Below are 23153 nucleotides of genomic sequence, written 5' to 3'. Positions count from 1 at the left end.
TTGAGTGATAAAAAAAGAAGAAACGATTTATTATCTAAAACGTACATCAGAGAATTCAGTGAGATGAACTTTGGGAGTATACCCAATCCTTGGCAGTAACAGTGCGTGTTGTAAGAATACAGACCAGACTTAAAATACTGTAAAATACTTAAATTAAATGCTTGCATTGAGATTGATTCATAGTTTGCCAGTGCTCAGTGGAGTCAATGGAATCATATCAAAAGTGCAAACTCTGCCAATCCAATGAGCCTAGCAAGCCAAATCAGAAACATCTTCAGTGTTTGAAGTACTTATGCCCATGTCTGGCAGACAGAAAATTTGAAAAAAGTCAGTAAAAAAAGAAAACTAAACAACTACACTACTATTCATACAGCCTACTAAAGTCAAACTTGAAATCGTTTTTTTTTTTTTCTCACAGGTATCACTTTCACTACTTTTTCTAGGCTTGTTTGCCTGTGTAAACAAAAAGGATACAGATTTTGGATAGCTGTGTCCCTTAATCCAATAAAACCCCCAGACACATTTCAGACAATGACAAAGGGAAAGCAATTCACATGTTATCAAGACAGGCACAATTTATGGCTGTTATCTAGTCTGAAAACATGTCAGTTTTGTTCCTGGGACTAATTACAGAAAAATAGTGATCTATTTTAATTTATGGAACAAGTTGTTTAGAAAGGCATGTTTTTAAAATAGATTAAGGCTTATGAGGTTAGTATTGGTAGGTAACCCCTGAATACAGTAGTCATTGCCTAACCTGATAGCCCTCTCATACAGACACTACATTGAGGTAAAATACAGTTCTGACTTAAACATTGATTAAATTCTTGTGACCAGATTTCCCTCTGAGATAAACATGGTATTGCACATTTAACATGAAAAATGCCTTCACATTTGTCATGTTGGAGACTGAACGTGTCCATTCTCTTCTGAGTTTGGTGACTGTGGAACAATGTCCTTTCATATTACATTCAATCTGCAAAATATAACAACATGGCATTAGGCAGGACACTACTGAAAAGGGACCATTTATTCATGCTCAGTATTTGGGTACTACTGTATTAGTAACTTGTCTGTACAGTGACCATAGTACACAGAAAGGCATTACTATAGTGTGTGATGTTCAATACTTACATTCTTCTTCCAGAGGATCATCCTCCTCAACAGTTTGCTCTAACTCCTCTTCTTCTTCAATGGTCTCTTCTAAGTCTTCCTCCCCTTCAGACACCTCCTGTTCCTCCAGATCCAGGCTCTCTTCTCCTATTGGTTCCTCTTCAAATACCTCCTCTGGTGCAGGATCAGCCATGTCCTCCTCTTTTATAGGAGCAATGTGTTCCTCTACCACCTTTTCCTCCTCCTCCACAGGTGCCAACTGCTCTTCTTCCACATCCTCCTTCAGTTCTCCTTCTTCCTCCACCTCCACCTCCACCTCTGCAGGAGCTGGTTGCTCATCTGCAACATCCTCCTCCAGTTCTCCTACCTCCATCACTTCTTTCTCAGCAGGAGCACTCTGTTCCTCGGCTATCAGGGCCTCCAGTTCTACAGGCAACCCGTCCAAATGAGGCACCTCCTCTCCTCCAGCAGCTTCTTCTGGCTGGGACTCCTCTGTGTCAGCTGCAGGAACAGCCTCTTCTTCTACCTGCTCTACAGGCTCTGGCTGCAAAACAAATACCACAATGTGACTTTCTGGTCTATAATAATATCAGAGCTATGGGCCCTCAACACTGGAGCTTGATAACCATACCATGAGGGAAACACCATTGGGATTGTGGAACTATGTGTTAATTTCATTTTCATGATTACGTTTTCATTTGGTCTAAAAATGCAGCACTGTAAAACGACATCATTTACTTTGAACACATCTGTGGATTTACACCAGCCAATTAGCCCTTTTTTAAACTAAGGGGATATAAATATATTGAATGGTCCCAATGGACACATGCTGCACTAATATAGTTCTGGATAAAAAGTAGACTCTTCTACACTGACAGTAGCCTGGCTGCCAGCCCAACTTATCTGGAGTAGCTCGTTTGCGGAAAAACTATATCCGAACAGGAGCTGTTCGGACCAATCAAATTGTCAGGGCGGGCTTTATATGATAATGGACAGATGATCAACAGTAACGTAATCAACAACATCACCAAAGAGCGCTTGGGTTGAATTTGTTTTCAACAAACAGCCAAGAGGCATTTGTTTTACAAATTCGGTTGAAACACGCCCCATAGTCACAGCCCAACGGAGAGTTATCAGACACATATTCTGACTAGAATTATGAGTATGACAACATCAGGCTACACTGACAGTTAATGTACTAAGAAACAAAGCAGGAATACTTATGATGTCAGAAGGGAATATTTTGGTAACTGACCTGCAGTAGGCCGTTTCTGATAAAAAATTATTTAACCAACATTAGTATATGCTTGGTCTTTTCCCAGTCGCTTCCACTGAAACATTAAGACAGAGTGAGCGGGTTCCAGAGATGCTACCTGAGCAACCTGTTTCTGGAGGTTCTCAAGCTGAGCCCTAAGTTCAGACTGGAGGCTTTGGACAGCTGAGCTCTGCTCCTGTACACTGGGACCTACCGTACTGAGCTGGTCCTGCACACCAGCCAGCTGGGCCCACTGGGAATGCTGCACCTCTAGAAGCTCTCTGAAACACACGCAGCAGCCGGGTGTTATGACACAAATACTGCCACGGACAGAGGACAGCAGAGACAAAGACACCAAGGTGGCGTACGACCTGTCCCTTCTCTTTTTTTTTTTGTTTAAAGCCAGGACAAGGTCAACCTCAAGAAAAGTGATGCATAAGGGAAAATCTCAAAACACAAACCTGAAGTTTGCAATCTCCAGTGTACTGGCCTCCAGCTGAGCCTGGTGATTGGCCAGTTGCTCCTTTAGAAGAAAGAGCTCAGAAGCCTGGCCGTCCAGGCTGGAGCTCAGAGTGTCCACCAGCTCAACTCTTTCATCCAGCTTGGACTCGGCAGAGGCCAGGTTGCCTGTCAGGGCCTCCACACTCTGGGCCAGCTCATCGCTCATTCCCGACAGACTCTCCACATCCAGCCTGACAGCCTGGAACTCTTCACTCTTCCCCTTGAGCAGGTCCTGGAGCTGGGTCAGCTGCTCCATAGACACTGTGGCCTGCTGCATCTCAGACAGACGGGCCTTCATCTCAGTGTGGAGAGAGAGAACCTGGGCAGGGAGGTCAGAGGTCTTCAGTTGCTCGGCCGTGGCCATGGCCATGCCCACTTGCTTCTGTGCCAATGCATAGGACTCTTCCAGGGCATTCAGGCGGAGCTCTATGCCCTCAGAGCTTTGCTGAAGAAAGAAAAATAGTGTCTTACAATGAGTGGTCATCCCACAATATCAAGCCTATCACAACTTTGACTTGAACATTATATTTTTACATTTACATTACATTTAGTCATTTAGCATACGCTCTTATCCAAAATGACTTACAGTAAGTACAGGGACATTCCCTGAGGCAAGTAGGGTGAAGTGCCTTGCCCAAGGACACAACATAAATTTGCACGGCCGGGAATCAAACCGTCAACCTTCTGATTACTAGCCCGATTCCCTAACTGCTCAGCCACCTGACTCCCATTACCCATTTGATGTGACATTTACAGTTAAGTACAGTCCTGACTGGGTCCGAAGTATGATTGTATTACAGAAAACCCCAAAACTATTTGGGCCATTAAAATATAGAATGACCTGTCCAAAATCTGAATGAGTCAGATAACAGTTCCAACAGTGAGCTAATGTAGCGGTAGTGCATCCATTTTCCAACTTTCAAAATGAGTCACACAAGTTTAAGCTAAAAACGTTCACCTGAATTCCAAACTATGGGAATAGGAAGGCCTCACAACTGAGGTCAACAATATCAAATGGTTAGTCTATTTAAAACTGCAGCACACAACTGGCCTTTTAAATTTAGCAACACCAACAGGCGTGCCACTAAACTGCCAAAGTATAAACTGAAATACAACCTTATTTTAAAAAAAGTTGAAAGATCTCTCTCATACGTGTTCATATGGCTACTCTTCATTTAGTGGGTCCAGTTCTACAATTCTTGACGCAGTGTTAAAGGACAAGTACTGCATAATCCTCATTACAAATGCCAACAGCTGCTTCACCTTGTCAAGTGGTTTAAAATAGCATCATTTTTAATTCACGTTAACTGACCGTCTTAACTTGAATAAAACAGTCCAACATAGGACCATAACTGTGTAACATTTCTATAATTCAATATATACAGGGTAATAATTTGCAACATAGTATACAATTATTAGAGGGGGACCATGGCTGATTATACAAAACAAGGCAGGGTGTCCTTAGGCAAAATATTCTTTGCTCGTGATGAAGAGAAATGAGTCAATGGAATTTAGACATATTTGCTGACGCATGGAAACCTACTGCTTCATAACAGCATGTATAACATGCATCGTTTCTATTCAGGAATTGGACATTATCAAGCTAAACTGACTAAATGCATACCTTGTTACTTGACTGTCGGATTTCTTCCTGGAAGGACTGTAACTTCACAATCTTCATCTGCATGCCCATGAGGTTGTCTGCTAAGTAGGTTATAGTTTGGTGCTGCTGGACACAGAACCATGTTGCGGTAGCACCCCCGATTACAATCATTAGAAATAAAATGAACAAAAGTGTATAGTGATGGCCTCCACCACGCGCCTCCGACTCCAGGACTTCGTGTCTGAAAGAGTTCTCTTCATTTTTATGGTTGTTTTTTCCTTTTCCCCGATGCTTTGCTGTCATTTTCACACAATGTTCCAACAGGCCAGAGCGGTATTTAGCAAACCGATTGTTAAAAATATTTGCAAGATCGCACACAGTGAATTAATATGACGAGTCCTATTCAATTTCTCACTAATAATTGAGACGCCGCGCTAATGGTTCCTCATTCAATCGGCTTTTAGAAAGTAGCCTAAAAAGCAAGTTCATGTGAAAGGGGGTTGGGCTGCAGACTGTGCAGAGGAGAAAGGAGAAAGGCGTGGATGTGGTACCCTTTTCCAGGAAGAGAAGCACAGGGTAAGGGGGCGTTCCAGGACCGTGAGTGGCTGGTTTCTTTGTACCATGTGTGCAGTTTGGAAAGCCCACACGTGCAAATCTATGGGTGTTTTATGCGTGAATGATAAATACATCTAAATCAAAAAAAAAACAACGAACACATTTCACATTCTAAATCATCTTTTTGACAATGGTTTATTCTTAGTTTTTTAGGCATAGAGCAATATTCCTGCATTGCGTTTACTTGAACTCACCTTTACGAATAGCAGTTTTCATAAATGCTCATTCATTATCATTATTCAGTCACGAATGGGCTTCCAGAGGAATGTTGAATCAAAATTATAAATGTTGAAACTCATGTTTTAAAATGTAATCAATACGTGTTAATGGTATTATGCTTCCATGGATGTGGATTTCGTTTGTGTAATTGTCAGATAGTGTATTAAAGACAGGCTCTCAGGTTCCAATGTTGCACAGCATGGCCATGCATAAAGATAATTCTTTCAACCAAGACATTCATTTCAATATCACACCCAACATGATTAAACATCAAAACATTTAATATATAAAACTATGAGAATGGCATTTTTCTTCATTCTGTGAGCAAGAGGAAAAAGAAAAAAGAACATTAGAATATTTTCACAATTCAATTTATCAGTCGTGGTTAATGCTATAACATTAGTTGGCCTCTCACCTCTGACAGAGAACTTGGTGGAACACTCAGCCCTGCCCATGGCATTCTCTGCTATGATGGTGTACTCTCCCACATCCTTGGGCCCCACATGGAGGATCAACAAGGAGCATACACCACAGATGTTGGAGATGTAGTAGTTGGTGTTTGTGTTGAGGCTGACATTATTGCGGTACCAGGTGATGCGAGGTTTGGGATCACCCTTCACGGCACAGCTGATATAACACTCATAGCCTTTTGGAGCATTGTGCTGCTTTAGCGGAACAAGGAAGGCTGGAGGGCTCCTCAAATCACAGGTCTTGTAGATTGGCATGTTCACCACAAACCTTTCTGAAAAGGAATAGAAAAGAGCTGTCAGGATCACATGTGTGGGGTTCTTCAACCTTCCGTATACAGTATAATATTAGTATAAAGTGAACAATAATAAACTTCTGGTGGGTCGGGGACAGTCAAAGCAACTGAATCTCTTTTCTGGTTCACAGTACCTTTCCTTCTTTCTATGCCCCAGGTAGGTGACTCAGACGGTGCTGACATGCCCATGTCATTTTTGGCATAGACACGGAAGTGGTACTCCCTTCCGGGCATGATGTTGCAAACGGTGTACTTGTTGTTGAAAACCCTATCGGCCACCGAGCTCCAGGTGTTTTTGGTTGACTCAAGTTTAGAGACTGTGTAGTGGAGGTGGTCGTCCCGCTTCTCATCAGGGGACGACTCCCAGATCACTGTCACTGTGCCAGGGACGCTCTCCTCCAGCTCCACTGGTCCAGGAGGCTTTGGATCATCTGTGGCCAGAGTCAGAAACATTGTCAATAGACTATGACTCTGTAGGAAGACATCCTTTACCTGAATATGCCTAGATCTATGCAACACCAAGAAGTTAAGCTACTATATCTAAAGATTGATGTCCCTCCGTTAGTTTGTGTACCTGTAACCCTGACTTCCACACTGAAGGTCTCCTGGCCCACCAGGTTTTTGACCACAATAGTGTAGACCCCCGAATCTGAGCGCTCAGAAGAAGGAATAAGAATCTGTGATGACCCATCTGAGTTGCTGATGGTTACCCTCTTGGTCACAGGAACATTGTCCTTCAGCCAGTCCACTTCTGGCCACGGAGAGGCCTAGAAGTAAGGTGCTCAGAAAGTTAACAAGATTCTGTGACATAACACATTTCAGCCCTTAACGTTTGACCAACTTTACTTCATACCTCAAAGTTTATTGTGATCCTGACTGTGTTTCCTGCTCTCACGACCATAAAACTCTTCACCTTGTTGTTTGTGAAGCGTGGTCTCACTGAGAGGAAATGGTAGATAATATTTGGAATTAATGGTGAATAATGCAAAATAGCTAACTATACTGATTGATTTTACTTTGAATTCTCAATGGGAACATCCACTACCAGGTGGGGGCATAGCCAGAACGTAGTTGTCCAAGTCTTGGGGCACACCATCCCCTCCCTCATTGGTGGCAATAACCCTGATCCAGTACATAGACAATGCTTTCAAGCCTTTGACAGTGAAGGAGGTCAGGAGGATGGGGGTGACATTACAACGGGCCCATTCAAGGCTCTCAGCCTGACGGACTTCTACATAATAGCCTTTGGGATCATCTTGGACCCCCTTCTCCTCTCTTGGTTTAGTCCATGATAGAGATAGGGTGGTGTAGCTCGTGTCTGTCACCTTCAGATCTTCAACCTTTCCTGGGGGTTCTAAAACATTACATTTGAGTTATTACAAGCTCTGTATTAGCAAACATGTTTAATTATTTTGTTACATTTGTCAATTTGTAATCTCATATGTGTACACATTATACCCACTCTTAGGATCTCTTGCAAACACAAACTCTGAAGGGTTGCTAGGTTCGCCAGGTCCAGAAACATTGATTGCAGTCACTCTGAACTCATACTCCATCCCTGCTGCAACGTCTTTTACGACATACTTCTTTTCTGAAGTTGAGATTAGACAAAAAATCAGGTGTTATGAAATGCTAAATGTCGCCATATTTTCAACATTTTTAGCTGAAAGAAATATTTAGAAACCTTGTATTGGCTCCTCATTGGGGTTGACGTTACTCCAAAGATTACTCCCCTTCTTGCGCTTCTCAAGGTTATAGCCTACGATGCGTGAGCCACCAGTGTTGGAGGGTGCAGTCCATGTTAGGTTTATGCAGGTGTTTGAAGCACTGACCACTGTTGGTGGAGCAGGGACTCCAGGGAAAGCTGAGATATTGGAGACATGACATACACACATTTTGATGGTATAGTGTGGTGACTGGTATTTAAATATCCCTTTGTTGTATTGTGTCCCATATCGCGAAACAAACCTCACCCAAAGTTCCAGCTTGGATGTCATCCGTTTCCATCATCTCACTGATGCCTTCCTCGGTAACAGCTCGTATACGGTAACAGTACTTCCTTCCATGGTCCACATCTGTATCCTTGTAGGTAGGTACACCAGGGATCTCCCCAATCTTTTTCCAGGTGTTACGCCCCACCTGTTGGCGTTCTAGCAGGTAGTTCTTCACTGGGCGCCCACCGTTATCCTTTGGTGACCTCCATTTGATGTCTATGCAGACAGCAGAGCTCTCCACCACCTCCACAGGGCCCTGGGGCGGGGTAGGCTTGTCTGACAATCAGAGAGAATGGTTACCACACTTTAGAAAACTGAGCAACAATAGAAGCTAGATTACCTAATTGTGTGACTATGAAAGAGTAACAGATTGTCTGACCTAGACAATGAAGCATGTGATCTGTGCAATAACTGATCATATTTGACCTTTTTTTGTTAAGCCTTTTAACCTTGTCTGCCTTTGAACTCACCAAGCACAATGAGTTTAGACACAGCTTCAAGGGTTCCATGCTCATTCTTGAGTCTTATCTTGATCTCTCCTGTTTCTTTGCGTTGGCATTTGCTAAGGAGCAGACGGCTCTGGCTTGTTGACTTCTCTATCTTAACATTGTTCTCGTCCAAAAGCTCCTCTCCATCTCTGTACCACTGGATCTTCATGGGCTCACAGCCAACAAAAGGCAGCTTGAAAATTGCATTTTGACCAACTTTGACTGTCACAGGCTTGGAGAATGCGTCCAAGTCATCTTGGTCAAACCTAGGGGGATCTTCAATGGTACACAGTTACATTCTAATGAGAAAGTATTTTTTTAATGTAATTTTACTGTTAAGATTTCATTTTATTGCAGTGGAAAGTAATAATACAATGTCAACAAAACAGTTTTCAAACCTTTAACATTGAGCATTGCTTCAGTTTTACGTCCATCTGCCTCAAAACGGTATTTTCCTGAGTGTTCCTCCTGGCAGCTGTTGATGAGCAGCTTGTGGGTTGATCCATCCTTAGATATTGTAAGGCCATCCTCTGTAGATATCTGAAATGAGAGGCATGGGAGTACAATACATATTAATTGAATGGGACCATAAGACAAGTAATTTGATCAAAAACAATTATGAGCATGCACATGTAGGCTCACTGTATATACATACTGTATTCCCTGAGGACTAACCTTTTTTCCATCTCGGAACCAGGCACCCTCACATATTTCACTGTTCACCTTGCAGAGGAGCTCAGCAGGCTGGCCCATCAAGGCAGTAACGTCAGAAAGCCCACTGACAAACTGAACTCCTGGATCTGACATACACAACAACAACCACTCAGAGACTCTTAACGGATCCACAAGCGGTTTAGTGCACACTTACCAGTAACATGGGTGATTTCTTCTCTTTGGTCTGATAGTTAAAATGATCAAGTAATCAATTTTTCGATACCTTTTAGTGAGAAAAAGAAAGAAATGAATCCACAAGAATGTTGTTTGTCTTGTTCGGATGCCTAGTTTTCTGTTTAGTTTCTGTTTCTTGTCTTTATGATCTTCACACAAGTCTTCAGGTTTTTGCATCTCTTCTGCTGTTAACTTTTTGCTCTTCTTTTCTCGGACATCTTGGACATCATGGATATTAGATGATATCACATGTACAATTTCGTTTATTAATTATTATGACAAGTTTCATAATTTCTTGTCATTACTGTTTCAAGTAATGAAACAGTAATGACAGTAAAAGTAACTTCTTTGTACTTAAAGCTGCAATAAGTTACAATAAAAAATATATTCAAATGTGAGAAACAGTGCCCCCATTTCTTGTCTGAACTTCTCCGCTTTCTTCAAGCTCGAGTTGATTGACAGGGGTTTCACAAAATAAGACACTTTCCAAAGGCGACTGGTGGAACAGGATTTCTGGAAAACAATTAGCTGCAGAGTAGCTGGCTGCTCCACTGGCACGGAGCTGTCTGTGTTGCTAAATAATGTTCAGAGGGCCTCATTATCTTACACAACATGTTTATAGGGGACAAAACTAAAATAATCTCACCTATTGTAACTTTAAAAGCAGCTAAGTAAAGATGGAGGATGTGAATGGCCCAGCTGTTTGCACATTCCTTCTGGATCACCCCATGGACAAACATATTGCAAGACAAATACTGGTGAGTATACTTAGGTTAGTGAGACTACGTACTTCATTTAGTATTAAAGGTGTCCTTGATGATGTTCACTTTAACATAACCCATGTTGTTTCAACTGTCAGTGTCAAATGACAACTTCTCCTCCATGCAGTCAGTAAACAATGTGTGCTGTCTTACCAATCACTGTATCTTTCAGTAGTGGGCCCTGCCTTGTACGTCCTGAGCGCTTGTTAGACTCAGGTGACTCCTCAGGCTCTTCTGACCCACTTTGACCCTCTTTTGGATCTGTGATTTGGCCGTGGAATCAGATTTATTTTTGTGGATGCAGTTAGATTTGATGTAAAACATCAGATTAAATGACACTAGCAAGTAAAGACACAACAAAGACAAACCAGTACATAGGTTGTGACAAATAAAACTCGCAGAGTTTATAGAAAGAAAGGGATAAGAAGCACACCATTGCTTCTTTCTTGGTTGTGTTGTAGGGAAATCTAATAGAAAAGGTAATACACATAGACTTAAAAAGAAATACCTTTTTAAGAAAATAAATAAAGGTGTTTTTGTATTTTCTTATACCAAAAACTTAGCGTAACATCTGCAGATGCTTGCCAGTCAGATAGTGCACATAACATTCAAAGATGCATTTGCATGCATAAGACATTATCCATGGCAGTTTTTCTCATTTCAGATTTGTTATTGTTGTTGTACTTCATGTTGGTTTAGGCACAACTTCCTTTCTACACAGCATCGAACATGACGGGTAATGCTTTTTAAGCTGTTAATTGCATAGTAATACTAAGTAAATACAGTGTACTGTACATTGATGAGGCGGGGCGGGGGGTTCAATATTTTGTTGTTGCCTTTTTCGGTTTAGATTGGATTTATGGTTAGATTTTGTCCTGGTGTGTTGCTCTCTTGTTGGATTGTTAGTCAGGATGTGATTTACTTGTGCATGATCTGCTGGTGTTCAAGCCCTGCTCAGGCCAGTGCATTCGGAGACAGAAGATATATTACAGTATGAGGGCTACACCTCTTGTCTTATCTCTCACTGAAAGTGATTTTGTTTTTTCCACTTTCTGTCAAATGTTTCTCCGTTTTTATTGCTGATAGAATGTCTTTTAGTTTGTATATTTTGGGGGAAATGGAATGGGCCCCATATGGACATCCTTTAGACATCCCTTTAAACACCTACCATTTGTGTGATACAATGAATTAATCCAGTAATTACTTGTAATTAAAAGAAAACCATTACCGACATAATTTCTTATTGGATGTCCTTGATGGGATTAACTTCAACATTTCCCTTGCAGGAATGTTGTCTGTGTCAAATGAACTGTCTGTGTCAAATGACAGTTATTTCCAAACTTCAGAACTTCATCTGCTCCATGCAGTCATAGCAGAATGTGTGTGCTTACCAATCACTGTATCTTTCAGTAGTGGGCCCTGCCTTGTACGTCCTGAGTTCTTGTTAGACTCAGGTGACTCCTCAGGCTCTTCCGGCCCACTTTGACCCTCTTTTGGATCTGTGATTTGGCCGTAGAATAAGAATAGGCTTGGTGGAATCTTTCATTTGGTTAGATTTTAAAAGAAAAATCAGGCTTCATGACCGTGATGGTAACACCAAGGAAACCAAAACAAAGAGGACAAGTCTCAAAGGACATAAACTGTAACAAAGACGGCATAGGCTGTAATGTACAGTATAGCACATTGATGTAACAAAGACACTGTACAATAAAACATCAACCAAACATGAAGAACACAAACACATACAACACATAACATTGACAAGGTGAAAGACACAACGTAAAGAAAGATTGATCAAATCGCCTCATAACATGCACTTCAGCAAATAGTCTCAGTGTTCATGGTGGTTTTCTAATCATAGTTTATAGTCTAATTAGAGTTGTTGTTGCCTTTACAATAAGTTTTGGTAACTGAGTTAGGCTTGTACAAATTAGGAACAGTAATTGCACAAAACTCAGGGTTAAAAAATGTCTACTGCCCGTTAATTATACAGTAACACTAAGTGAATACATAGTAACAAAGTATACTTGTAAAGTAAAAAACAACGTTTTTGTTATTCTGCCTTGCTTTAGGTGTTGCATACTATAGTACACTGTTTTGGGCTGTACAAAACCAGCCATGTTTAAATCTCTTGGCCTTGCAAGCTCTCAAGTGTAGTGAAACATACTAGATCCAATAAGTTTCACAAAGCTTTTGCAAAGCCCAATTACTGTGACATTATAGGGCAACATCTATACATGAAAATAATTGTTCTTATGTATTCACTTAGTATTACTAATTAACTGCTTATAAAACATGAGTTTTCGCACATTTATAGATTATTAAAAAAAATTCTCAAACATCCCCTCTAGAGGAATGTTTCAACTGTCAGTGTCCAATGACAGTCATTTTCCAAGCATCCGAACTTCTCTTCCATGCAGTGCGGTACATGTGCTGTCTTACCAATCACTGTATCTTTCAGTAGTGGGCCCTGCCTTGTACGTCCTGAGCTCTTGTTAGACTCAGCTGACTCCTCAGGCTCTTCTGGGCCACTTTGACCCTCTTTTGGATCTGTGATTTGGCCGTGGAATAAGAATAAGCTTGGTGGAACCAGCAGTGTTTTTTCATTTTTGCTCAGTTTGAAAAATAAACATCAGGCTTTGTGGTTATAGTAACACCAAGAAAACGGAAACAAAGACAAGTTACAAAGGACATCCATTTTGACATACACTGGAACATATAGTATATAAAGATGAACAAAACAAAGACATGGTGAGTCTTGCAGTGTAGAACACCACAAAAACATGAATACAACATTTATCACATACAAGTCATCATGACCCACCTACCAAACTTTGACAAGTCACAAAGGAAGCTGACACAATTCTCACAAGAGAAACATGATGAACAAAAAGTCAAATTCACTTGCATGCGACTAGTTATTTTAACATACTAAAGTTGGTAAAGTAATTCTGTTTACTAAATTTTCAGTATGCTGCTCATTTCTTAACAACTCAAAATATGAGGAGAAACTTTTGACAGGCTACTTAATAAACTTGTTGAGCATTTCTTGTTTTATCTTAGCGCCGGTACATGTGAATGACCATACAGACTAACTGTTCAAAGTACAGTGTGCCTGGCTTTAGCCTGTGCAACAACTCTATTGTACCTGCTGTTAGATTTCTCCAACATTGATAAAAGCAATGTAGAATTATAAACTGTGTTACACCTTCACAACGAGTATTGCTTATATTTCATATTCTTGAAAGTACTTTACAAACAAGAAAAAAAGTACTAATATTTTTTGTTTGCCTATGTTTTCACTATTTAACTACAAGTCAACACCCCCCGCCACAAAAAAAATAATATAAGAAACTGCCCAAAACCAAACCATATACTTTTACAGTACAGTATCACTCTGTATGTAGTTATAAAGTAATACTCTGTAGAAGTATATTTATCTGTTCACTCACACACACACACACACACACTTGTCTGTTCTGTTTGTGCTCTACAAGCCCTAATCGTACAGTATTTATTGTATTTAAAAAAAGGCTGATTGTTTTGTACTGGTTACCAGTATGTGAAATGATCGAGATGGAAATTGATTAGTGAGTATTCTAAAATTAGTTAAGAATTAAAGTATTCAAAATTCATTTGTTTACAGTTAATATAATATTCAGTCCTACAATACCTTCCTTATGCTGCCTTCTTATAGTTTAGACATGTGCCTCCATGCAGTAGCCAAAGAGACCAATTCAGTGTACATTATATCTTACCAATGACCTTGTCTGAGACCAGTGGACCAGTATTTCTCTTACGTCCAGAGTTGTCATCCTCGCTTGCTTGTGTGTCTGGTTCAGGTAGATCACTTTTTGGTGGTGCTATCAGTAATCATATAATACAATGTCAATACAATAGCAATATGTACATTGTGATCAACCATGCAATATTCCTGGCATTGACCACAAAGTATGTATATTTGTATGATATCTATACTGAAATTTCAAAATTGCAAGATAATATCTTACCTATGACATTGGTAGGAACAACTGGACTTGTTTTAACAGGTTTAGGACTCTCATCTACTTTTGGCTCCTCCTTTACAAGTTTCAATTGGCCCCCATCACTAATTGAACTTTTCACCACGGGAGGTTCTTGTTTTTTGGGGGGTATCTCTGTTTGTTTATCTTTAGATGTGTCCCTTCCCACTGGGGGGTCTTTAACTAATGCACTATCATCAGTCTTCTCTTCAACCACATTTTCAGGCATTGTTGCCTGCTGTTCTTCTTTGGCCTTGATGATGGCTTCAATTCTCTCCTCCTTCTCCTTCTGCAGTTTACCCTGCTGCTCCTCAGCTACCTTCTCCAGATTAACCCCTGCCCCTCCTGCTTGGGTTGTTTTGCGGGCCTTCTTTTTACCAGTGGGTGCAGGTTCAGTGTCAGCTGTGGAAATTACAGTGGGAGCACATAAAACAGTAAGCTTAGTTAGTATGGGTACTGAAGGTGCGAATGTGTACTGGTATGAATAAGGATTCTGTTCATTACCTTCCACCATCAGCCAAGCACTGCAGGATTTTATGCCAGCTGAAGCAGAGTAGATGCCTTTATCCAACTGCATGCAGTCCTTGATCAGCAGTCTGTGAATCAGTTTGTCCCCTGATGCACTGATGCTGTACTTGTCACCATGCTCCAGGGGGCTGTTCTTGCCGGTCCACTTGATCTTGGCTATTGGATGGGACAAGACACACTCAAAGAGGGCATCCTCTCGCTCTTTGGCTTTCACCTCTTGGATCTTGACGATAAAGTCAACGCAGGGAACTGGAAAAGAAAAGCAGAGAAAAGCCCACAGACCAAATTAATCAGGACACAAGAGGACATACAATTTTGAGCATACTGTGAGTAGCATTGGCAATCTGACACATCACCCAGCATACTTGAAAAAGCTGCAAATCAATCTCTTGTGATCTTACTCTTGAAGTCAGTGGAGAAAACATTGACCTCCTCAACATCCACTTGATACAGTCCAGCATCTTCTGGCAAGAGGTCTTTGACAGTGAAGATTAACTTTTTTCCTACAGTCTTGAGGTTGTGTTTCATTGCCATTTCATCGCTGAAAGGTAACATCACACCGTCCTAGAGGTGTACACATTTGTGAATAAAAACGAAAAAATAGAACGGCAAGATTCAATACCACAGTGACCTGATTTTGATGTCTCAAACTCCTGATCAAACTCATGATGTGATTTGTATGGTAATGAATGATTATGGAAATATAGTTATACATTGTACACTGAATTCTATGATAAGAAGTACTTGTCTCACAATGTTTTCATTGTTGGAAAGTCAGACTTGCATAATGTGGAAATCGAAGGTCAACCTCAAGCCATCTCACCTTGTAGAGGAAAACTCTACTGGTTGGATCTTTGAGCTCCATCTCAAACTCAAAGCTGGCAGAGCCATCTCCTTTCAGGTCAATATGTTTCAAGTTACTGAGGTACTCAACATACTGAGTGGAGAACAATGCCCAGAGCCAGAAACAAAGGGATGGATGGGGGAGAATGGATAAGAGCATGAGAGGAATGGAAAGAAATGAAAGTTAGAAATAAGATGATGACATGATTGGGACTAGACAAACTACATACTGACAGGGCCCTCTTCTCAAACCTTGGCCTGCTCCACCTCTCTTTCTTCTTTCTTCTCGTTGAGTTTCTTGAGCATTACACGGAAGTCTTTGACGCCATACTCGGCGCAAATATGCTCATAATCCTTCCTATCTGCGCTCATGATGATCTCCCAGAATCTCTCATCGATTTCTCCATCGTTCTTTTCTTCCTTCTTCTCTCCCTTAGCTCTGTTTGAACATTATGAGAGCAGTGAGAAATGCAGAAAAACTAAACTTATGACGAATGCTAAACAGTCACCACCAACTGGACCATTTCTTACATCATTTCGTCATAAATTTAAAAAATATTGTTATATATCTTACCTTTTTCTCAGCAATTTTCTAAACTCTGTTGGGTCTGTTGATGCTAAAGATATAACAAATTCTGTATGTCAATGGATAAATGAAAGACTGTAATATACTGTTCAATACTGTAAAATTACTGTACATGCAGATGATGATTGTGAGTGTTTTCACATCCAAACTGTATGGGATACTCATGTCATTAGAGAGCCTAAATACTCACAGGCATCCATCTCTTCCATAGCCTTCTTTTTCTTGAATCCGACTAACAAAAAACGATGATGACGATGAAGATTAGCACAAAATCTCCATTCGAGTAAGTGATGTGTACTAATGTTAAGAAACAGGCATCCAGTCCACATTCAAACATCCTTCTTGATCTTACCCTCTATGACATTCAAGATTACAGTGCAGACAGCCTTCCCATATTCATTGGATGCATAGCATTTGTAGGTGTCTGCTTCCTCACAGGTCACTTTGGGCATCTTGCATTATAAATGAAGTGCAAAAGGAAATATACAAAGAAGGGCAACATTATAGGTTGGAACACATGCAAATGTTCACCAAAAAAACACTAACTCTCACGCACACACACCTCGATGCCTACCTCTAAATGGTATTCACCAGTAGCTTCATCAAATTTATTTTGAAATTTCTCCATGTTTGACATATCTCCTTTAGCTCGTCTCCAAGTTACCTCTGGTTTGGGATCCCCACTCACCCTTGCTTTAAAAACAGCTAACTTCCCTAGATGCGATGCACAAACATTACCAGATATTTATGTCATGTTCTGTAGTAGGAAACTCAGTCCTTATCACTTTTCAATAAAGAAATGCAAGCTATGGGCTCTACCCTGACAGGAATACGTACCCTCTTGGATGGTTAAAGCTATGGGTTTGCGTAGGAAGTCTGGGGTGCTCTTCCCTTCTGGTAGTTCCTCTACATACTGTGTGATCATCACTCCTGGAACTTTGGATTTCCTTTTGATGCCAGCTGTACAACAGACAGACGGTACATGAAATATCAAAAACCAAATCAAGAAAACACATCATACTGTGTATATGCTCTCTTTATGGACATGGACAGCATGGTTTGTGACATGCATGGATACATTCTTCATCTTTACCAGCAGATGTCAGTCATGTTCTTTAACAGAGATGATGCTTTCACTGTAGTAACTCACATAATGTAAGATTGTTCTTCATCTCAGTTTCATTTAACATTAGATTGAGAGATTTTATCCTGTCCTATTCATTGAATATGTCTTTTCACTGAAAAATGTTCAGGGAGTCTTTTTGTTGACTCCAGCCTGTCTCCAAAATGTGAAAAAGTGTATTTTTTATAGGATGTGGAGTAGTTGTAGTAATCCCTTCATTATTCCTCCAGGTGAACAGTACAGGCATTATTTTCCCGTAGAGAATGCAGTTTGAGATTAAAATGTTGAATTTTGGCCAAAAAGTGCAGCACTGTTATGTGTATGAATGTAAAGGTGAATTGTATTTTTCCTCCTAACGTGTAAATAATTTATTTGACCTCTACAAATTGTTATAGTTGAGGAAAAACAAATTAAATTACACTTTAACAGATGTTTCTGAAAAGCAAGGCTTGATTTCTGATTCCCTGCCTACCTCTTTTCTTGTGGATCATGTCCTGCTCAGGACCTGGTTGTGCATAAACAGGGGGTCACATGGAAGGAGATGCAACAACGTTAATCCCAGGATGGACGGGTAAATGACAGGGAAAGGGGATATGATGAGGACAACACCTTCCTGGCAAAGGCATGGCGGAGGCCTACTGCTTTGGCAGGATGGTAAGAGACATGTAGATTATTATATAGTATTGGAAGACAGTACACACATTTATGTCGTATTAAAGAGTTTTTAGAAGATCTTTGTTTATATGCACAGACATTTGTTACACAGAATGTGTTACACAGGGGAGTCAAAATTACGTTGTGTCCTTGGGCAAGGCACCCTACTTGCCTTGGGGGAATGTCCCTGTGCTTACTGTAAGTCGCTCTGGATAAGAGAGTCTGTTAAATGCCTAAATGTAAATGACTAAATGTCACAGAATGTGCACAGTGGACCTTGATATATATATATATATATATATATATATATATATATATATTGTAGCGTCACAAGAAGAGCTGACTAGGGCAGGCAAGAGTGAGGCAGTGCAACGGGGTGGGAAGGACCACGCAAAAACAGGTTCCACAAAATGAGGGCACTTTTTCCGGGAGCAGACAACAAAAATCAACTCAGGCAGGGTTTATTCTTCCATCTTCCACCAGCCAACAAAAATCCACAAAAGGTAAAACAAAAATGACTTTCCCCTTCAAAAAGCCGTCCGTCACTCACCCAACTTCTCTCTGGTCCAAACTAGCCAGCCATGTGCCCTTTGTCTCTCTGGTCGTCCGTCCTGCTCTTTTCCCTCCCCCCTTTTCAAGTCCTAACTTAATTAAGTGGCTCACACATCTACACCTGTCCACTTGGTGAGGGATTCTGGGAGATGTAGTGTGGGCCATTGCCACCATTTTGGGGTGTTGCCACCTCTCTGGTCCAGGGATGTAACATCCCTCCACTACCTGTCCCCTGGTGATGTCACAATATATATATATATATATATATATATATATATATATATATATAAATATATATATATATATATATATATATATATATATATATATATATATATATATATATATTTATATATATATATGAGTGATATAATATATATCATATTTGACAAATGTAGAATTCCACTCCAAACTTCTCTTCCACTTTTTCCACAGTGTCCTGCTCTACATCCTGTGTTCTTCTTTGCTTTCTGTCATGGGCTTCTTTGATTCAAAACTTGATGAGAACTTGATGATGATGACAAACAAGCTTGATTATCATAGTTCAATTGAACTGACAACTGTTTTTGATGAGAATTGTTCCACAGTTTAAGAGTGGAATCCTTAATGGTACTGTATAGTTATTCATTATGTCATGAGCATATTTTTCTTCAGATCTTTCCTTAAGAAGATTGTAATATTATCTGCTACAGTATATGCAAGCCAAATCTTGTGGGCTCTTATTATTACATCATTTCCATTTACATGAATATGCAATCAGCTGAATGTAGATAGATGCAAGTGTTCCATCCACAATGTGTCCATTCCTCTGACTTTTACCGTATGCTAAACCTGTTGGGGGAATAAAGAATGCCAGGGGTCAGAATTAACAGATGTTGCCCCTCATCTCTACCTTGGCCGTTTGCTGTCTGGTCTGTGATCTTCGACTTCTTCCACATCTTGGACTGTATCTAAAATCCAGAGGTCCAGAGGGGCTGCTGCAAGGGAAATATTCCCATTGTATAACAAGCTATTCATTTACATAATTTACTAATAAAATAATTGTTCTAGTTTTGCAAGGCATCTCATCATGCTGAAATAAACGTACCAAATTTGACTTTTGTGTTTACCCTCAGCTGGAATATACATGTCTATGTCTTACAGGATCCCTCCACTGTAAACCCAATAAATTCAGAATACTCATAACCTTTATGGAAAATTATTACTTCCATTTATTTAAAAATTTAGTAATTTATGCAATAAACACATATATCATATATATTTTTTTTTTATTAACTTCAGATATGAGATAACTTAAATACGTTGATGTATTTAGTTTCCACCAAAGTTTTGAGTAAACATCTTATCAGGGTTTACAGCATTTTGTATAATTTCACTAAACACTCAACACTTAACAACTTTTAATAATTACATAACAGTAGGTCCAAAATGTTATTTTCAAAATGAAAGAGCAACAGTAACTCAATGCTAAATCAAATGCATCGTTCACTCAAGTTGAGCAAAAACATCCATCTGTTTCTTTCTTTGTAGTGACATGCATATGGTACAAATGACCTCTGCATGTTGTGTTCTCTCTTTCTCTGTATGTATTCTCTTTCTGTACTTGGGAGGTGAACATGTTTGTGTTCATGTGACCATGAGCCTCCCAATTGTCAATGTTGTAAGAGTAATCAAAATAGAGTATCATGCAATGTGTTTCAATTTTCTGCAATGTTGTCAAACTGCCAATAAACATTTAAATACCCTGGATCTAAAGGATTTATTGCAATTCCTTTCAAAGCCAGAGCTAACCCTGTGTGACAGGTCACATGAGTCATAAAACTGTGAACACCATACCTCAGACTTGCAAATACTTTGTGAGTTGAACTTGAATCATTAACCTGATAAAAATAACATAGTCAAACGTGATTTTCGGTCCATTGGCACCTTTGTCCAAAACATCTAGATGCATTAATATCTGTGATTCTACTGTATTGTTTACACTGCTCTGTTTGCACTGCTTATTTGTTTAGTACTAGGTTCATTTCAGAGTGCTTGGTCCACTGCTCCCTTTATTAGGGCTTCTGTGTTTATTTATATACCAACACTCATCTCATCTGTTTGCTGGCTTTTCACTGGTTCATGCTAGTTACTGGTTCATGCTATTCACATCACATGCTATTCACTTCTATTCACTGTTAGCAGTATTCCCTGCGTCACCTGTCTGTCTCCCCATGTGCCTGCCCATGTGTCTCCCCGTGTGTCTCCCCATGTGTCTCCCCATGTGTCTCCCCCTGTGTCTCCCTGTGTGTCTCCCCGTCTGTCTCCCCGTGTGTCTCCCTGTGTCTCCCTGTGTGTCTCCCCGTGTGTCTCCATGTGTGTCTCCTCGTCTGTCTCCCCGTGTGTCTCCCTGTGTGTCTCCCCATGTGTCTCCCCGTGTGTCTCCCTGTTTGTCTCCTTGTGTCTCCCTGTGTGTCTCCCCGTGTGTCTCCCTGTGTGTCTCCCCGTCTGTCTCCCCGTGTGTCTCCCTGTGTCTCCCTGTGTGTCTCCCCATGTGTCTCCCCATGTGTCTCCCCTGTGTGTCTCCCCGTGTGTCTCGCTGTGTGTCTCCCCATGTGTCTCCCCATGTGTCTCCCCGTGTGTCTCCCCGTCTGTCTCCCCGTGTGTCTCCCTGTGTCTCCCTGTGTGTCTCCCCGTGTGTCTCCATGTGTGTCTCTTCGTCTGTCTCCCCGTGTGTCTCCCTGTGTGTCTCCCCGTCTGTCTCCCTGTGTGTCTCCCTGTGTGTCTCCCCATGTGTCTCCCCGTGTGTCTCCCCGTGTGTCTCCCTGTGTGTCTCCCCATGTGTCTCCCCATGTGTCTCCCTGTGTGTCTCCCTGTCTGTCTCCCCGTGTGTCTCCCTGTGTCTCCCTGTGTGTCTCCCCATGTGTCTCCCCATGTGTCTCCCCTGTGTGTCTCCCCGTGTGTCTCGCTGTGTGTCTCCCCATGTGTCTCCCCATGTGTCTCCCCGTGTGTCTCCCCGTGTGTCTCCGTGTGTCTCCCCGTCTGTCTCCCGTGTGTCTCCGTGTGTCTCCCTGTGTGTCTCCCCGTGTGTCTCCATGTGTGTCTCCTCGTCTGTCTCCCCGTGTGTCTCCCTGTGTGTCTCCCCATGTGTCTCCCCGTGTGTCTCCCTGTTTGTCTCCCTGTGTGTCTCCCTGTGTGTCTCCCCGTGTGTCTCCCTGTGTGTCTCCCCGTCTGTCTCCCCATGTGTCTCCCTGTGTGTCTCCCCATGTGTCTCCCCGTGTGTCTCCCCGTGTGTCTCCCTGTGTGTCTCCCCGTCTGTCTCCCCGTGTGTCTCCCTGTGTGTCTCCCCATGTGTCTCCCCGTGTGTCTCCCCGTGTGTCTCCCTGTGTGTCTCCCCGTGTGTCTCCCTGTGTGTCTCCCCATGTGTCTCCCCATGTGTCTCCCTGTGTGTCTCCCTGTGTGTCTCCCCGTGTGTCTCCCAGTATCTCCCTGTAAAGCAGGGTTCAGTATACATTGAACTGCCTTGACATTTTGAACCAGAGAGCAAAGAACTGTGTATGACTGGCATAGCCATTGAGAGGCCAAGCATTCTCTTCTCGTCATGCTCCTCTCTACCTCATGATAGTCATGATAGGAGCAGGACATCAAGACACTGGCACGCTTTTCCATCTATACTTAGCTGTTACCCAACTTCAAGGACTTCATAAGGCATGACATTGCCAGACTACAATTGGTTCGCACCATGGATTAGTCTTAAACTGAAACAGATAAATCATATGTCCTCTTTGTAACAGGTGTACACATCATTACTCAATAGAAAATACACTTGTGAAAAGTATTACTTTAATTCTTAACTTGTGAACAAGTGTAATCATTCATTTAAATATGAGTTTCCATAAATGCACCAAAGCTGTGGATTGTTAAAAGTTGACTAGTCAGTAATATTTTTTGTCATTGATAAAACTGTGGGTTAAAGCGGAAACAACAACTAGCAACAACTACTAAAAATAGAACTATGAATAAACGTGCAGTGGTCTCACAAAAAAAAGAAAATGTTTGAGTGCCCTTGTACCACCCTATTCTTTCACTTAGATGTTCATTATATATCTTCATGGTGGTACCCAAGGTACCATAGACTTACCTGTTGCCTGTGTAGAGCTAGGACCTCTCAAACCTTTTCTGACTGCTTTCTGGATATTTGCTGTCCTCAAGGTTTTGCTGGATAGTAAATCCTTTGGAGAAATTTGTTTTATTTTGCTGCCAACCTGGTGGTAACGAAACACAGTGACATTGAGGTGAGGCTCTCCTGTATTTAGGCAGATGGATCCACACAAGGGGAGGGTTGTAGGGGCAGAAGAAGAGGAGGGGGTGGGGAGGGGTTGGTGACATGAGAAAGAGAGGGGCACCAACAGCCATTTGGCGGTGAGTTTTCCTCACAGTAGTAATTACTGATGACAGTCTAACTATCTTTCCCAAACATTTGCTGACAAGAAAATGAATGGTGTGTTCTCAATTTTAAATTGTCAGGCATACAGTAACAACAGGTATTATATCTTCACACACAACTTACTGTATGTCCTAAAAATCTATGGATAAAAAAAATATTTAATCCCTCAAACCTAATTCATTATACAAACTCAAAAACAAGAGAAGGTTATTGGATATT

At 41.1% G+C, this 23153-nt stretch overlaps 2 protein-coding genes across 2 annotated transcripts; both read right to left on the bottom strand.

The window, feature by feature from the left end:
* Positions 1 to 5019, bottom strand: LOC124480960 (tropomyosin isoforms a/b/d/f-like). The gene is made up of 5 exons (XM_047040645.1): positions 4494 to 5019; positions 2830 to 3314; positions 2583 to 2649; positions 1135 to 1657; positions 1 to 976 (listed from the first exon to the last, which is right to left on the bottom strand). The coding sequence occupies exons 1-5, from the start codon at positions 4773 to 4775 to the stop codon at positions 972 to 974; spliced, it is 1362 nt and encodes a 453-aa protein (XP_046896601.1). The 5' UTR covers positions 4776 to 5019; the 3' UTR covers positions 1 to 971.
* A 173-nt stretch (positions 5020 to 5192) lies between these two features.
* Positions 5193 to 22817, bottom strand: LOC124480738 (immunoglobulin-like and fibronectin type III domain-containing protein 1). Its single transcript, XM_047040308.1, has 26 exons — positions 22629 to 22817; positions 19401 to 19485; positions 17775 to 17807; positions 17017 to 17139; positions 16754 to 16893; positions 16532 to 16631; positions 16370 to 16411; positions 16168 to 16210; positions 15846 to 16032; positions 15574 to 15687; positions 15152 to 15314; positions 14727 to 14999; positions 14211 to 14624; positions 13959 to 14063; positions 9227 to 9351; positions 8950 to 9091; positions 8534 to 8827; positions 8043 to 8339; positions 7754 to 7933; positions 7532 to 7660; positions 7115 to 7423; positions 6923 to 7008; positions 6644 to 6836; positions 6204 to 6500; positions 5722 to 6048; positions 5193 to 5624 (listed from the first exon to the last, which is right to left on the bottom strand). The coding sequence occupies exons 2-26, from the start codon at positions 19444 to 19446 to the stop codon at positions 5620 to 5622; spliced, it is 4167 nt and encodes a 1388-aa protein (XP_046896264.1). The 5' UTR covers positions 19447 to 19485; positions 22629 to 22817; the 3' UTR covers positions 5193 to 5619.
* Between the last annotated feature and the right edge of the window lie 336 nt (positions 22818 to 23153).

Source organism: Hypomesus transpacificus, chromosome 18, assembly GCF_021917145.1.
Source record: "Hypomesus transpacificus isolate Combined female chromosome 18, fHypTra1, whole genome shotgun sequence".
Taxonomy (NCBI): Eukaryota; Metazoa; Chordata; class Actinopteri; order Osmeriformes; family Osmeridae; genus Hypomesus; species Hypomesus transpacificus.
This window is presented reverse-complemented; position numbering and strand designations above follow the sequence as displayed.

Excerpts from the sequence above, each read along its gene's own strand:
- LOC124480960 (XM_047040645.1), bottom strand. The coding sequence starts at position 4,775 with ATGACAGCAAAGCATCGGGGAAAAGGAAAAAACAACCATAAAAATGAA. Across the intron at positions 3,315-4,493 it reads TCCGACAGTCAAGTAACAAG|CAAAGCTCTGAGGGCATAGA; the intron begins GTATGCATTTAG and ends TTCTTTCTTCAG. Across the intron at positions 1,658-2,582 it reads TGCAGGACCAGCTCAGTACG|CCAGAGCCTGTAGAGCAGGT; the intron begins GTAGGTCCCAGT and ends TTTGTTTTGCAG.
- LOC124480738 (XM_047040308.1), bottom strand. The coding sequence starts at position 19,446 with ATGTGGAAGAAGTCGAAGATCACAGACCAGACAGCAAACGGCCAAG. Across the intron at positions 15,315-15,573 it reads GTAGAGTTTTCCTCTACAAG|GACGGTGTGATGTTACCTTT; the intron begins GTGAGATGGCTT and ends GTACACCTCTAG. Across the intron at positions 7,661-7,753 it reads CAATGAGGAGCCAATACAAG|AAAAGAAGTATGTCGTAAAA; the intron begins GTTTCTAAATAT and ends TCTCAACTTCAG.